The 16,336-nt window shown below is 36.7% G+C and overlaps 1 protein-coding gene across 4 annotated transcripts in view; it reads right to left on the reverse strand.

The window, feature by feature from the left end:
* TPK1 (thiamin pyrophosphokinase 1) overlaps positions 1-16,336 on the reverse strand; it is a 293,158-nt gene that overhangs the window by 45,958 nt on the left and 230,864 nt on the right. For 3 of the 4 annotated variants that reach the window (XM_004461903.4, XM_058297511.2, XM_058297512.2), the window contains one exon: positions 13,172-13,283. In XM_004461903.4, coding sequence (XP_004461960.1) covers positions 13,172-13,283 — 112 coding nt within the window. Of the gene's footprint in view, positions 1-9,185; positions 9,401-13,171; positions 13,284-16,336 lie in introns of those variants that run through there. The other variant, XM_058297513.2, reaches the window with a different exon arrangement.

A 16,336-nucleotide genomic window follows, 5' to 3' on the forward strand; every position in this document is an offset into this window, starting at 1 on the left:
TAATTGTTCCCCTGCTTTGAATGTGTCATGGGGGCATCTGAATTCCTTAATGTGGTTTATCATTGCTAGTGCTAGTACCTCACTGCCTGGTATATACAACCTTCATAGGTTGTATATATTTTCAATATTATTATTATAGATCATTTAAAAATAAGTGATAAACAGCCAAAATTTGCACTTACCCACTTTCCAAGATATTCCTGCTTTGTTTTAGAGTAGATAATGTAATCCATTCATTTCTCAGATGCCTTTTCTGTAGGAAGTGGGATGATCCTGTGGTTTTACCCCTTAATTCTGCTAATATGGTAGATTATATTAATTTATTTTCTTATGTTGACCCACCCTTGCATACAATCCCACTTGATTATGATGCATAATTCCTTTAATGTGCTGTTGGACTCAGTTTGCTAGTATTTTGTTGAGGATTTCTTCATCTATATTCATAAGAAATATTGTTTTGTAATTTTCTTTTTTGAGAGAAAAAGGCAAATTATTTCTTTATCCAGCTTTGGTATTAGGTTGAGGTTGGTCTCAGGGAGTATTCTCTCCTCTACTTCTTTTATACTGCTCTGAGCCACTCTTTCCTCTTTACCTTTCAACCTGAAGAACTCCTTTTAACAATTCTTGTAGGTAAGCTCGTTTGGTGATGAACTTACTCAGTTTTTGTTTATCTGTGAATGTTTTAAAGTCTCCCTCATTTTTTTTTAGGAGGTACCAGGGATTGAACCTAGAACCCAGAACCTCATATATGGGAAGCAGGTGCTTGAGCTACATCTGCTCGCCTCTTTCATTTTTGCAGAACAGTTTAAATCCATCTCATTGCCATGGTTTCTGATGAGAAACTGGCTCTTAAGTCTTATTGAAGATCCTTTGTATGTAACAAGTCATTTTATTCCTATCAGAATTCTCTGTTTATCTTTAGCATTTGACATTCTGATTAGTACATGTCTCAGAGAAGGTCTCCTAGGTTTGTTCTGTTTGGAGTATGATGAATGTTTATGTCTTTCATGAAAGTTGAGAAATGTTTGGCCATTATTTTCTCAAATATTCTTTCTGCCCCTTTTCCCTTCTCTTCTCCTTCTGGGATTCCCATGAAGTGTTAGTTGGCATGCTTCATGCTGTCATACAAATCTCTTGGACACTGCTCAATAGTTTCTATTCTTTTCTCTATGTGTTCTTCTGACTACATGATTTCAGTTGTCCTGTCTTCTAGTTCACTGATTTTTTTTCTTCCGCCCGTTCAGATATGCTATTGTAAGCTTAAGTGTATTTTTAATGTCCATGATTGTACTTTCATTCCCCTAATTTCCATTATGTTTCTTAAATGTTCTAATTCTTCTTTTTGCTTGCAAACTGTCTTCTTAATATCATTTAGCTCTATATCCATATTCAGTTTATTTCTATCCATATTTCCTTCATCTCCTTGAACTGATTTAGGGGATTTGTTTGAAGTGCTTTGGTTACTTGTTCTGAAGTAACGTCTCCTCTGAAGTTTCCTTGAATGAGGCATATCTTCCTGTTTCTTAGTTAAGGTTTTTTGCTAGTGACTGGACATCTGATTAATTTGATGTGTTAACTCTGAAGGTCAGGTTCTCCTTCATGCCTAGGGTTTTATTGTAGATTGGCTAGGTGCTGAGACTTCTAATGCTTTGGTCCAGCTTATACTGAATCTTTACATTATCCTGTATCTGTTCAGGTAGCTGTTTCTTGCCTTAGTCATGCAGTGCATTTTGTGTGCAATTGCTTCACCTCCAGGAGAAAGCTTCGTTTCCTCTGTTCCTTCCCCAGGAGTCCTGATCTGTTCTGTTTTTGTGCATAATTTTCTCCTCAGCTCCTCCCTCACTCAGTGCTTCTCATTACACTTCTCAGGCTTATGGCCAGTCCTGCCTCTGTTTAGTTTTCCCTTGTTTTTGTAAGGCTTCTCTGCCCATTAGGGCATCCCATCCCAGGGAGCCAGATGGAGTTAGAGAGGTTCCAGCAATCAGAGACCAGGTTGGGTGTGTGTACCTCTTGCCAACATTTCTGCCATGGGGGTGGGGGTGGGGGGCGGGGTGGCTTTGATATGCATGGACTTATCACTTTGGTTCCATACTGGGTCTGCAGCATTGGGTCCCTGTGCCTGGTTATATGTGGGGTTTTAACTCTTGCTGCAATTGGCTCTGTGGTTGCATCCATGGCAGGAGGTACCCAGGTCATGCTGCCACTATGTGACTCTTAAGCTGCATGGGACTGAGTAAGGGGAGAGTGGGTGAAACTGCTAAGTCTGAGGTATAGGTTTCCTACCATATTTTTTGGTGTTTTCTTTTTTTTTTTTTTTATTCACCATTTATGGAGTCCTTCTCCAATTTCTATCATCCTCCAGGGTTCCAAGTAAGTGGGATTTTTCCTTTTATTAGCTGTTTATTTTTTATTTATTTTATTTTTTAGGAGGTGCTGGAGATTGAACCCAGGACCTTGTATGTAGAAAGCAGGTGCTCAATCACTGAGCTATACCCACTCCCCAATGACAGTTGGGTTTTTTTGTTTGTTTTTTAGAAAGTTCTGGGGGTTAAACCTGGGACCTGATATATGGGAAGGAGGTGCTCAACCACTTGAGCTACATCTTTTCCCATTAGTTGTTTCTAAGGGGAGTCTAATTCAGGGGATGTCTTACATCACTATGTTGGTGACATCACTCTGATCTATCTAATGAACTTTTGTATTCAATGGGCTCCCCAGTTCATCAACTTAATAAAAAATAAAATGAAATACTATAACTTATTCCCTTAGCAATCTCTTAAGAGATTTTAAACACAATAACAATTTTGCAAATACACAACCAAAGTCTTACAGTATTTACACAGCGAACTCTAAATATATATATATGACTTATTTCCCTTGGGACTGCATTATTTGAATTGCACAAGAGAAGTAAAATCTACATTATTCAATCTATTCTGTAGATGGCACTGCAGGTCCAACAATGATCCTTTACTCATAAGTCTTGTTATCATTGTCTAGCTTAGCTAAGTATCACATTGAATGTTATGAAAACCACATTCAGTCTAAAAGCAAATTCACTGTGCTATGGCACAGTTCTCATATAATTGCAGAATGCAACCACATTTTGTAATTAATTTAATTACAACTTTCCTTATAAAATATTAGTTCCCACAAAGGCTGAACAGCTGAAAAAATTCTGTTTAGCCTTCTGTATCTCTTTTAGTTATTTGTCAGGTATAGGACAGTGTTCCAGGAGTAGACTAGTAATTCATTGATTAAATGATACATAACTCCATTCTTGTGGGTTCTGTGTTTGACTCAATGAAACGAATGCTTTTATTGCATTTAAATTTCACTTCCTACCCTGGGAAGTTGAGGATACTTAACTTACAGAATGCTTCTTTTCTGTAGAGAGGTAGGTTTATTGTCTGATGAAGGATTAAAGACAGAGAGGTATTATACAGCAGTCAAACCATTAATGCAAAAGAGGATAATTCTGTTGTCTTGATCCAGAGCAAGAAACTGCTGGGCAAGTCATCCAAAGCACTTAGGAGTAAAGTCAGGGAAGCGTACTTGGCCCAATGGATAGGGTGTCTGCCTACCACATGGGAGGTCATGGTTCAAACCCCAGGCCTCCTTGACCCGTGTGGAGTTGGCCCATGCGCAGTGCTGATGCACGCAAGGCATGCCATGCCACACAGGGGTGCCCCCCGCATAGGGGAGCCCAAGTGCAAGGAGTGCACCCCATAAAGAGAGCCACCCAGTGTGAAAGAAAGTTCAGCCTGCCCAAGAATGGCGCCGCACACATGGAGAGCTGACACAGTAAGATGACTCAACAAAAAGAAACACAGATTCCTGGTGCCGCTGATAAGGATAGAAGCGGTCACAGAAGAACACACAGCAAATGGACACAGAGAGCAGACAACTGGGCGGGGGAGGGGGAAGAAAAAAATCTTTAAAAAAAGTAAAGTCAGGGCTTCTGGTTCTGAAATCCAGACTTTTCTACCCTTCCCTTCCTCGGAATGAAGTTGTTCTTTCATTCATTTATTGGTAGGTCTTTTGGCAGGAATCAATAACGGCAATTTAGCTCAAACTAGGCCAGAGGATCAGACTACCATCTTTCCCCATACTTTTGAATTATACTTCTTTCTCTTCTGGCCTTGTCAAGGACTAGCCACCCTAAAAGCCATGGTTGATGAGACATTCAACAGCATGTTTCATTAGACTGGCCATTTGAGTGTCAAAACGAAACTTCTCAATGAAGGGAATTCCTTTTTTAGATCAGAATAGGGAAATATAGAAGAGAGGTCACAGCTAAACAGACACAGCTCCCTGCAGTCCTCACCCTTTTGGCTATCTGTGCTCTGTAATGTGGGAGAAGACTCACTGATTCATCTAGCTGATGAATACTAGGTCACCCATGCCATCTAAGATGGTTAATCTCTTGTCCTTTCTCTGAGCCAGTTACTATAAGGAACTGACAGGAGAGAGATGAGGTGTTCCCTTTTTATCCTTCCTTGGGTCGTGTTGCTTCAGGCAGCTACTCATCCTTCCTGTCCATATGGCCAGCCACACATTAACGACAGAAATAAAGTGTGGAATAATACAGAGACAGATGCTGCAGATCCAGAAGTAGTGAGGGTGCTAGAATGATGAGAAAACAGAGAGCGACAATCTGGACACAGAGAGAAATAAGAAAGGAGGTAATCCATCATTCCTGATCCACAGTTACTCAAGCTGGACACAATGATTTTATTTTTCAATTACCTAGGAGTTGAGGTATTGAAAAGAATCCACCGAGGACCCCAGGGCTCTCAGAGTCCTGGCAGGGCAACAGCCTGGATCAGAAAACCAACAAACAACCTGTCAGTGCAATGACAGCACTCTTCCGCCTCTCTGCACCGCAGGTCTTAACACACAGCTGCGAGGTGTGCCTTAAAGAATTCCTCAAATTTACTAAAGGTCAGTGTATCATTGGGCATAACAGATTTCAATTACTCTACTATTACATGTAATACATAAAAAACTGTTTAGTGATTCTCTGATTCAATATTAATTGTTCTGTGTTAGGAAAGAGATTTCCGAGAGAGAACTCACTTTCTGCCCTCCAGCTAAAAGGAACAGGGAAGGCAACCAGTACAAATAGACATAGAGCATATCACAGTATTATTTTCCTCAATTTGTGCCTTTCTTAGGCAATTATTCATCCTCATACTTCTGCGGGGTATATAAATAACATAGGAAAATTTATTTAATTGCAATCTGGATGTGGAAAAGGGAAAAAAGTGAGCAAACCGAAATATAAATTCTAATTCCTTATTTTTAAAAATCCTTAATATGGATCTACTGGAAATTAATCATGATTTAAAAAAATGACAAGACACCAAAATTGGTGGGAGGTGGTGAGAGGAAGAATTTATGAATGTTTTAGGGGAAGTGTATGTTATACCACTAAATAACTATTTGTTTCTGCAATGTTTCCAGATGAAAACATGATTATTGCACATGCAATCACAGAGAAGAGCTAATGTATTTGCCCACTTCTAGGTAAATAATATTTAAATAATTTTAATTTTGCTAGGACTGTGACTCTATCACTGGACACTAATTATTTCACTCTGTCACAGTCCTACTAGGTGTTACATACAACCAAATTTTCTCCATCCCTTTAACTAAAAAGCTACCATGTACACTACTAAAGTAATAAGAGCATTTTCTCTTATTCTAAAATATGCTCTAATAATGCTAATAATAAGAAATGCTCCAATAACGATTAAATTGATCACAACTATGTAATTATACCAAATAGCATTGATTGAACAGTTTGGATAGAGTTATGCTTTATTAATATGTATCAATAAAATTGATTTGCCATGAAAAAAAGAAATGAGCTTCCCATAACAAATTTTTAGTTTATGTTTTTTAGTACTACTGTTAGTTAACATGGAAAGATGTTCCATTTTTACAGAATCTTTCCATTTTTAGTCCTCTGTTCTTGATCCAAAATAGCGGTTTTCCAACTTGAGATTTTATTGCTTTTTATTATTGAAAAGGGTATCAGGCCAAAGATTATAAAGCATATGTATGTCAAACAGGACAGCCTAAACTTTTTCAAGGAACATTTGAGAAATCTTAGGGAGTTAATGGATTCTGTGGAATGATAATGAAGATTCAGGATTACTAAACCACCCTATGACAAGAAAACTTAACACAGAATAATTTATCTTAGTGGCCCATTCCAATCTGCTGATATTCCACATGTGAGCAGATTCATGAAAAAACCTCAGCAAGATGGCTTAGCTTTGAAAGCTCAGTTCTTCTCAACCTTAGCTGTACATTAGAAACACCTGGGGAGCTTAAAAAAAAAATCCCCACATGCAGGCTGCATCCAAGACCAATGAAATCAGAGCTGAGTGTGGGAACCAAGTATTTTTTATAGCCCCTCCCTCAGGTGATTCAGGTATGCAGCCAGAGTTGAGAACCATGCATTAATACTTGTATTTGCTTAAGAAATAGTTCAAGAGGTAGCAAAGAAGGTAATAAGATAATCTCCTCTGGTCTGTGTACTAGTTTATAAGAAAGCCACCAGGCAACTAATTCTGTGCAGGCATGTCTGTCAAAAAAATCTATTAATAGCCCTCTAAATTCTGAGATCCTGATGAAGGGTGTGTGAGTGGTAACTGATGGGCTTTGGAATCAGACCTACTAGGGAATATTCCCAGCTCTACCAATTACAGGCTTTGTGACCCAGGCAAGTTAATATTTCTATACCTATTTCTTCGCCTGTAATGATTAAGTCACTACATGTGATAATACTTGTAATTACCCCTACTTCAAACAAAGCAATTGCTTGTCTATCTTTTTAAGGTTCTAAGTAAAATAATGGAAAGGATTCTGCAACTTTTAAAAATATTTGGGAAGTAGATGTAGCCCAGGTGGTTGAGTATCTGCTTTCCATGTACAAGGTCCCAGGTTTGATGCCTGGTACCTCCTTAAAAAAAAAAAAGAAAAATTAAATCCTTTGTGTTAATTATATGGTTGAAACTATATGGCCAAGCTGGTGGCTTTCAGGTACCTCACAAAGTATTATTGCTTTGTGTACAGGAGGATTTAAGACTTAAGACACTGATAACAGTGATAATGATGTTTATAGGGCTGTATTTGGCCACAGACTTTAACTGAATTAAAACCACTGAAAACATGATAGGCCTTTATTAATTAGCACAGTGCTAAGATAAACTTCATTTTTTTTTCAGAAACATCACACGTTTTTAATAGTTTTTAAAGTTTGTGAAAATAGTGTGATAAGAAATGGGAATATCCCATTTCAGCTATCATAATCTCAATGGAGAAAGCAGTGTAATTTATTATTGTTAATACCTTGGCTAGTGATTTGTAACACATTACCAATGTACAAATTAGAGTTTTTAATTCTAAAGTAATTTTCAACCAATTTCAGTTGTTAACACGATTAAAAATTATGAATATATTAGCTGATTCACCCTTACAAATCAAACTTTGATTAGACTTTTACAATACTAGTATGTATACCATTCAAATTTCTTAAAAGGCTTTTTAGTATAAAAACTTTGATAGAATTTTTCAATAATGTATGCAGAGCTTGGGAGAGTGAATGAAAGATTGATGGGTTTTTCCTTATAAACCTTATTGAAGGTCCTGATTTGGCTGGTCTCCAACTGTTTTGGCTCAGAATTAGGAATTCTAGTTTTGATGATGGCTCATGTGCACTGATTAGAAAAGCATCATACAGAGCTATTTTAAAAAGCAAGTTAATCACTAGAAATAGAGTAGTGATGGAATAGTAGTTCATACTGAAAGTTTATTTCCTTGTTATATTTTTAAAATTCTGCTTTTCAATGTATGCTCTTAAAGAAGCACCAATGAACAGTTACTACATACATAAATACAAAGAAAAGACTGTGAGGTCATCAGATTTGGTCAGAACAGGACAGTACAAATTACAGAAATAGAGGCTTCCCAAATTTTCACAAAGAGAAAAGAGACAGTCCCAATTTTTGTTAGGAAGAACCAACTACCCAAATCTTCCTTCATAAGCAGATATAGAAAGGATGATTTGGGAATTCCAAAGGTAAATGGTAATTCAGTGTAGTCACTGTTTTCATAAATGCTGCTCAACAGATTTTATTCCTTTAGAAATAATGGGAAATGCTTCTGTTGAGCATCACTCAGGAAATGGACATAAGGTCCAGTGTCCTAAAAAAGTGCCTAGTGTTCTAAAAATGAAAAAAATAAATTTTATTTACTGTATTTTTCTCTAATCCAACCTGTACAATAGCTGATAAATACAAAGGTTATTTCCCTCTTTTTAAATCTTTCCCTTTGTCTACAGAGTCAATCCAAACGTTCTCAAGGCCCTTCATGATCTGATCCCATTTAAATACCTAATATCACCTCCTATCTTTTACCACCTTGCCTACATACATAGCTGCATAAATACCTCTTGCCCTATCATGGCATACTTGTGCAAATGCTACACCATCTTCCTGGAATGGGCTGTTTATATAATTGGTCCAAAGATTTCTCTTCAAAACTAATTTTGATATATCATAGAAGAACATATTAGCCTACAAATCATAACCTTTTGAATCAAAGGAAATATTTATTTAACTATAGGGATATATGCACTTATGTATAAGTTATATATATTTTTTAAAGATTTATTTTTATTTATTTAATTCCCCTCCCCTCCCCTGGTTGTCTGTTCTCTGTGTCTATTTGCTGCGTCTTGTTTCTTTGTCCGTTTCTGTTGTCGTCAGCGGCACGGGAAGTGTGGGCGGCACCATTCCTGGGCAGGCTGCACTTTCTTTCGCACTGGGCGGCTCTCCTTATGGGCGCACTCCTTGCGCGTGGGGCTCCCCTACGCGGGGGACACCCCTTTGTGGCAGGGCACTCCTTGCGCGCATCAGCACTGCGCATGAGCCAGCTCCACACGGGTCAGGAGGCCCGGGGTTTGAACCGCCGACCTCCCATGTGGTAGACGGACGCCCTAACCACTGGGCCAAAGTCTGTTTCCCTAAGTTATATTACTAAAGCCCTGTGTGAACAAGCATGTGTTTTTCCAACCTTAAAACACAAAAAAGTTATTTTCTGACTTACATATCCACAGTCTCAAAGCAAAATAAAGTATTGTAATAACAGAAACTCACAGAAATACACAGGCGTCATAATACTACGAATATATTTAATATATTTCCATGTTCAGAAAATCAACTAGATGTATTAATATTCCCTACCCTCCTGGTTTTATGGTTCTTGGCACTTCTTTGATTACTTTTGTTCTCAGGCCGGGCTGTCAAATCCTCTTCTAAGCTGAAGCCATTCCATAGTTCAGGTCTCCTCAGTTCTAGCTATTGTTCTTGGCATAAAAAATTTAATGCTGCCATAAAATAAAGATACCCTTAATAATCCTTAAATCCCTCCCTTTAAAAAAAAATCAAATAGAACATAGTTTTAATATTATAGTCCTTTAGGCTCTTATTTTGCTTGTGTTTTTGATATCTCTGCCTCTTCTCCTTTGCTGTTTTTCCTTTATTTATTCAATTATAAAACCATAACATTTATTATGTATGTATGAATATATATACTTAATGTGTCTATGGTTCCCATAATGAAATTAAAAGATCTAACGAGAGCTGGAAATGATTGAGTAATGATTCTGATAAATCTTCTAAACATACCCTATAGTCTATAACTGAATATACTGATTCTTAGAACTTAAAATTGTTGTACCACATAGTATCAGAAACATTCAGAAAATACCTAACAAAAAGAAAACAGTAAGCACCATTTCAGCATATTCTACCATCTAGGAGATTCATGCATATTTAGGTGAATTAATTTATTTTCCACAATATGATCTCTAAGAGCTTAAGTAGCCATTTGCTGTTGCTTATTTCAGGATTCTGTGCCCTTGTACTCTGAGTAACCAACTTATCGCTTGAGTATTCCAGATGTGTTTATGGTCCCAAAGTATTTTAAATTACCCACTAGGAAATTCAATTCCCTATTTATAAGATTCATAAGTGATTTTACACTGTTAACTTTTTAAATTAATGATATAGACATCTATTCATAGCTGAATTGTGGATGCCATATTCATTGGCTCTATGGTAATAAATATTTTATAATGTCATCAATATTAAATCACATATAGAGTCACATAAGACAGGCCCATCTAGAAATGCCTTGGGAAGTGATACTTTGGGTACCCACAAAAGATCATTACTATAGTAATATCCACTACTTATCAAGTATTATAATATCCATTCTGTATCAAACATTATATATACACTATTTGGCAGTCTCATAATGTAGTTATTATTTTCTCTATTATTCAGTTTTAGAAATGAGAAAATGTAGGCTTAAAGAAGTGAATCACATTTCCAAGATCACATGCCTAATAATTAGCAGAACTGATATGTAAAACTATATCTCTCTTCATTCCAAACTTGATACTTATCTATTAACATTTAAGGAATTGATAATGTTTTAAGGGATATAAAAAATGATTAAGACTCAGTTTCTACCTTTAGTTTCTATTTTAAGGAAAGGGGGCTATCATAATAACAATACAGGCGTATTCAAGGCTACAAGTGCTTTCAAGAAACACACACGAAGTGTTAATGTTCAGAGGACTAAAACATCAACATTTGGCTGGGCTAAAAGGGAAATCTACAATTGTTGCTTTGAAGAATCCTAGCAATTGTTGCTTTGAAGAATCCTAGCAAATAAGGTGGGATTAGAAAAAACTAAAGCTGTGGATTTCAGGCCATCAGATAAATGTCCCATTCTAGGGCACTGGACTTCAACCAAAGGATGTCTCTGACAATAATGACGCTAAGAATATGAAGGATTTGGTTTTACTGTGGATTGAAGTTCTAAGCCAGTAATGTAATGGAAGGCTCCACAGGTATGGAAAATCCTGGGTTCTAGGAAAAGCACTGTAAACACAGCAGAACTAGATCTCAGTGATGACTAGGATCCTTCTAAGGTTGTTTTGAGGGCTTTCTTAAAGGATATCTTAGCTAGTCATAGAGTTAAATAGAAAGGAGATTGCCCTGGGCATACAATCATCTCAGATATTTTCTGATCTCATCCTAGGTGCTGAGTTTTCAATATCTTTATGTCTTTGGTTATAACTTAGTCTCTCTATCATGCTACTATTTCCATCTCCATTTCCATCTGCTATTCAAATAAGACATCCTTTGTTCTCAATTCTTCTTGGCATAACTAACCCCAGCTTAGTCTTGCACTCTTAATGACAAGGTTCAAAAGGCCAAACCTTTTAGGTTAACCCTTCTTTCCTTATAATTTAGTTTTAGAACTTGCCAAATGACCCACTCCATTAAAATTTCTGGCCTACATCCTGGGACAAATACTCTGGAGTATGTACAGTCAACCTGGCATTAGAATGTGTTTGGGAAGGTTTCCTTCATTCAGCGAATAGTGCTTACTCTGACTCTGTGCAGGAATATAAGCATTTAGCATATATTAGAGAACTAGACAAGCACGCTTCAGCTCTCATGAAGCTTAAATTTTAGTAAGGTGAAGACAGACGCTAAAAAATTAGTAAGATGATTTCAAAGAGTGATGATTGCAAAGAAGAAAGAATGGTGATGTGTCGGTGCCTTTTTGGGAGGGAAAGTCATGGATGCTAATTTAGATCTGATTATTAGAAAACATCTTTCTGAGGATGTAACATCTGAGCTGAGACCCAAATGATACAAATCCATTCAAAGACATAAGGAAGAGGAAAAAACAAGTACTAAGGCAGGAACCAAAACAAGGTTAGTGATATTAGAGTTCAGTTGTAAGAAGAGCATGCTGGCCAGATCATGGAGAAGGGCATGGATATGGTTTTTATTTTAAATATCATAGAAAGCCATTAGAGGGTTCCAAATGGAAATTCTATTTTGGCTTCATAAAGGTTGCTCTGGATTCTTTCTGAAGAATGATTAAACAGAAGAATCAATTAGGAAGCCACTATTGATTCCAAGAGTATGATTAAGGTTGTGGTAGAGAAGATGGGTAGAAAGGAAGAAGGAGTCCAAGGTTTTTGATTTTAACAACTGGGTACATGATAGTATATTAATATGGGGAAAACACAGAGAATAGGTGAGGCAAAAAAGCACATACGTTCCTTAACATGATAAAGGACATTTATGAAAATCCCATAGCTGACATCATACTCAATGGCAAAAGACTGAAACTTTTACCCCTATGATTAGGAATAAAGACAAGGATGCCCACCTACACCACTGCCATACAAAATCGTAATGGAAGTTCCAGGCAGAGCAACTAGGCAAGAAAAAGAAACAAAAGGAAGCGAATTGCAAAAATACATCTATTCCCAGATGACAGGATTCTATAAATAGAAAATCCCAAAGAATTCACAAGGCCCTCAAAAGCAAGGATGCTACTAGATCTGGGCAGAAATTCACCACTGTTTTGGATACTTGGAAATGACAAGAACTCTAAAATATAAAACAATAGCTTTAGGCTGGAATGTTTTTTAAAAAAATCTTCTAAAGGGAGCTCATATCACTTTTAGCTAAATAGCTTCAAAGTCTGTTACATATTTCTGTGCACTGTAGGAAATCTGTACTCAATGTTCTGATGCACTCTCTAGACATTTGTTTCAAAATATGTCTAGTTCCTAATTGTTTCAGCAGTGGCTTGTAGAAAGGTCTTTTTAAAAATCTGTTAATCTTTACATTATTTATTTATTTAATGAAATAGAAATTTATTTCCTTGTGGGAATCTGAAGGTTTTTCATGTTATAAAATAATGACAGTTTAAATGGACAATAAGCACATGAAAAGATGGTGAACATTAGGGAAATGTCATAATGAAACACCACTCCTCACCCACTAGGAAGTTTAAAAAACAAGTGTTGATGAGCATTTGGAGAAAAGTGGAACCACCGTAGATTGTTGGTGGGAACATACAACAATGAATCTACTCTGGAGTTCCTCAAAAGTTTACACTTTTTTACAATATGACCTAGCAATGATATCCACCTTCTAGTTATATTCTCAAAAGAAATGGAAGAAAAAAGAAGATGAAAAGAGTTAAAACAAAACAAAACAACAACGACAACCAAAAAAAACACAGAAAAAACCTCCCTTCATGCAAAGGCCTTACTTACTGAGGTTCCACTTTAGGCCTGTTGTGGTAACGTGATTGCAGTGCTGTCCAATAGGAACAAGGCCACACCAGTCACCTTCCATCCCGGTATTTACATGCAACTTGTGCTTTCCCTGTAGTAGAGAAAGAAGTTCATTAAAAAGGGAAAGGGAAAGGAAGGAAGATTAATGTGCATTGAAGACCTGGTAGTATGAGCCTAGGAATTTTCACATAGCTTATCATACTCAATCTGAACAATAAATTTATATAGTATATGTTGAATAATCCTAGGAACTTTTACCTAATTTAATCCTAACAACCATTTTACAATGTAGTTAATTGTTAATTATTACTTTTACACAAGAAAAAATTGTAGCTTATAAAAATTAAATGTGTCCAGGACTAAACAGATAACAAGGACAGAGTCAGAATTCCTTTTTTTTTTTTTTTTTTTAAGATTTATTCTATTCATTTATTCCCCTCTTCACCCTCGTTGTCCAAGATCACTGTCTGCTCTCTGTATCCATTTGCTGTGTACTCTATTTGCTCATCTTCTCTTTAAGAGGCACCAGGAACCAAACCCTGGACCTCCATTTGGGAGAGAAATGCCCAACCATCTGAGCCACCCCAGCTCCCCAGTTTGTTCTGTCTCTCATTGTTTCTTATCCCCATGTCTCCCTATTGCGCCATCCTGTTGCATCAGCCCACCATGCTTGTCTGCTGCGCCAGCTTGCCTTCTCCAGGAGGTACCGGGAACCAAACCTGGGGCCTCCTGTGTGGTAGGTGGGAGCCCAATCACTTGAGCCATATCTGCTTCCCCAGAATTCCTATTTATACTGCCAATTCCAATGACTAAACTGATTCCACATGTGAAAGAAGGAGATTTACATAATACGGAATTCTGGGATCTCAAACACTTGCTCAAGTATAGATATAAAACACTGCTTTCTAAATAAAATCTCTGCTTTAGTAGAATCTAAATAAAGTAAACTACATTAGTCAGTTTTACTAGTGGGTAACATGTTCCCTAAAGCATACTGATCTGCTGTCCATGAACAGTAAAAATATCAGCATCAAAGTCTCTCCTTACACATCTGTCTTTGCTGGGCAAGGGAAGGGAATACAGTTTTAAGAATAAACATTCAATAGTTTTACAATTCACAGCCTCATCTGTGAAACAACTTAACCCTCTTGATTCTCCATTTTGAAATTGGTGTCCATCCTTGAAAGAAAGGATAGGCAATATAATATGTTGTAGATGCAGACCAAGTAATGGATTAGATGTGCACAGAGCATGGGTAGATTGAAAATACAATGTGAAAAAGTAGGAAACAGAGACAAGACATAGAAACTAATATGATAATGTTTATATATGTAATACGAGTGTAAGGGTTTGAATTTGGTGAATTCCAAAAATATTATGTTTTTGAACTAATCCATTTCTGTGGGCGTGAGACCCTTTGATTGCATTAGATTCAGTTAACGGGCCTTGATTAGATCAATTTTGATTGGGCTATGTGCAGCATGACGTAGGTCAGGCATAACTGAGAATATACAGAGAGAGAGAAAAGGGAGCTCTGTCATTTTAATCTCGTTATGTAAGAGAAAAGGCTCAAGGATCACTAGCAGTTGAAGCTGAGGCACAAAGCCCACAAGGGGATAAGCCCATGGAACAGCTCAAGGATGAAGCAACGAAGAAAGGAGACATATGGCTGACTGCCCACAGCTGGGCTCAAGGTGAAAATGTAGGAAACAATGATTTTTCAATTTTGGATATTAATTCACCATGAAAAGATTCTTCAACTTGTATCACATCATGCAAAGGAAACAGCACATATGTACATGTTAAGTTTTATTATCCCAGGGAGAGAATGGATGTTATAAAATCTACTGGTTTAAATGACACAGGAATCAGTTTTCTTTTCTAGCCTTGCTATATATTCATTGCTTTCCTCGTTATTTTAAGAATTAGCAGACTCTGAAATCTTCCATCTGGGAATAAACTACTTTGTGACTAGATGTCACAGATAGATCTTAGGCTATAATCAATACTTTTTCTCTTATTCCAATAAGGTATTTATCCAAATGTGGGTGGTTTTTGTTTATAAATATGCAAATTTAGCTTTGTATAGTTAAAGGAGAGCAATATTAGGCTTACCTTCCATATCCTCAAATGGATATGACATTTTTAAAAAATGAGCAGCTGCAAAAGGAATTTTTCTTTATTCCCCAGTTTTCCCAAATCATAATATATTTTAGCTTATATGTGTTTTAACACAGGCAGGCATTACAGCCTGACATTACAAAAACTTCACTAAAGATTTATGCCAATCCTGGAGACTAGAGGCACATGAACAAATCATTTACTTCTATCTACTCTCATGAATCATTTGCACAGATTCCTGTTCTGTCCCCTGATCAGAGCTAACTCCTTTAAGTCAAAGGCAGTTCTATAGTAAAGAAGAAAAAAACATCAGTTTGCCTTTCCAACAGTCCTTCTTTTAATGTATCTAACAACCTTAATTTAGTGAATGTTGACAAAAATTTACTTTAATAAACATTTAAGGATTGGCATGTGAGGTGGAAATCATTTATTATCATGTTCCTTAATAAGATCATTTACCTAGTCTGTAATGGAAAACTAGAAATCACTGTCCTTTGTTTTGTATTTTATTTCCTCTGTGCAAAATTTAACTATGAAATAAAAAGAAAGCTCACCACAGATTTTTCTTTTGCCAAAAATACCAAACATTGAGACATTTAAATTCCTATTACATCTCTAAATCCTTAAATCCAATAACTATACCAAGTTTTATGCTAAGATACCTTGATGTGGTTCTCACATAATACACAGCAAATCAACAAGATTATTCACAAACACTTGAACAAATGAAGGGCATAAACATACTTTCTAGTTAGTATAAAAGATTCAATGAGCAGGCGCCAGTGCTATTTGATAAAGTGGGCAACCACTCACCATTGTATTGCTGTTAATGTTGAACTTATACCCTGTGGCTAACTGCAGCTAAAATTACTTGCACACAGCATGTATGCACACAGCAAGTATTCACAGAGTAAGTATGAATGGAACATCCCTCTATAGTGATTCAACCAAGGCTGACCTCTGGTAGTTCATCTTTTGTTCGTTTTTCCAGATGCTTGAAACATGTATACACAAACACTGCAA

The sequence above is a fragment of the Dasypus novemcinctus genome, chromosome 5, assembly GCF_030445035.2.
Source record: "Dasypus novemcinctus isolate mDasNov1 chromosome 5, mDasNov1.1.hap2, whole genome shotgun sequence".
NCBI lineage: Eukaryota > Metazoa > Chordata > Mammalia > Cingulata > Dasypodidae > Dasypus > Dasypus novemcinctus.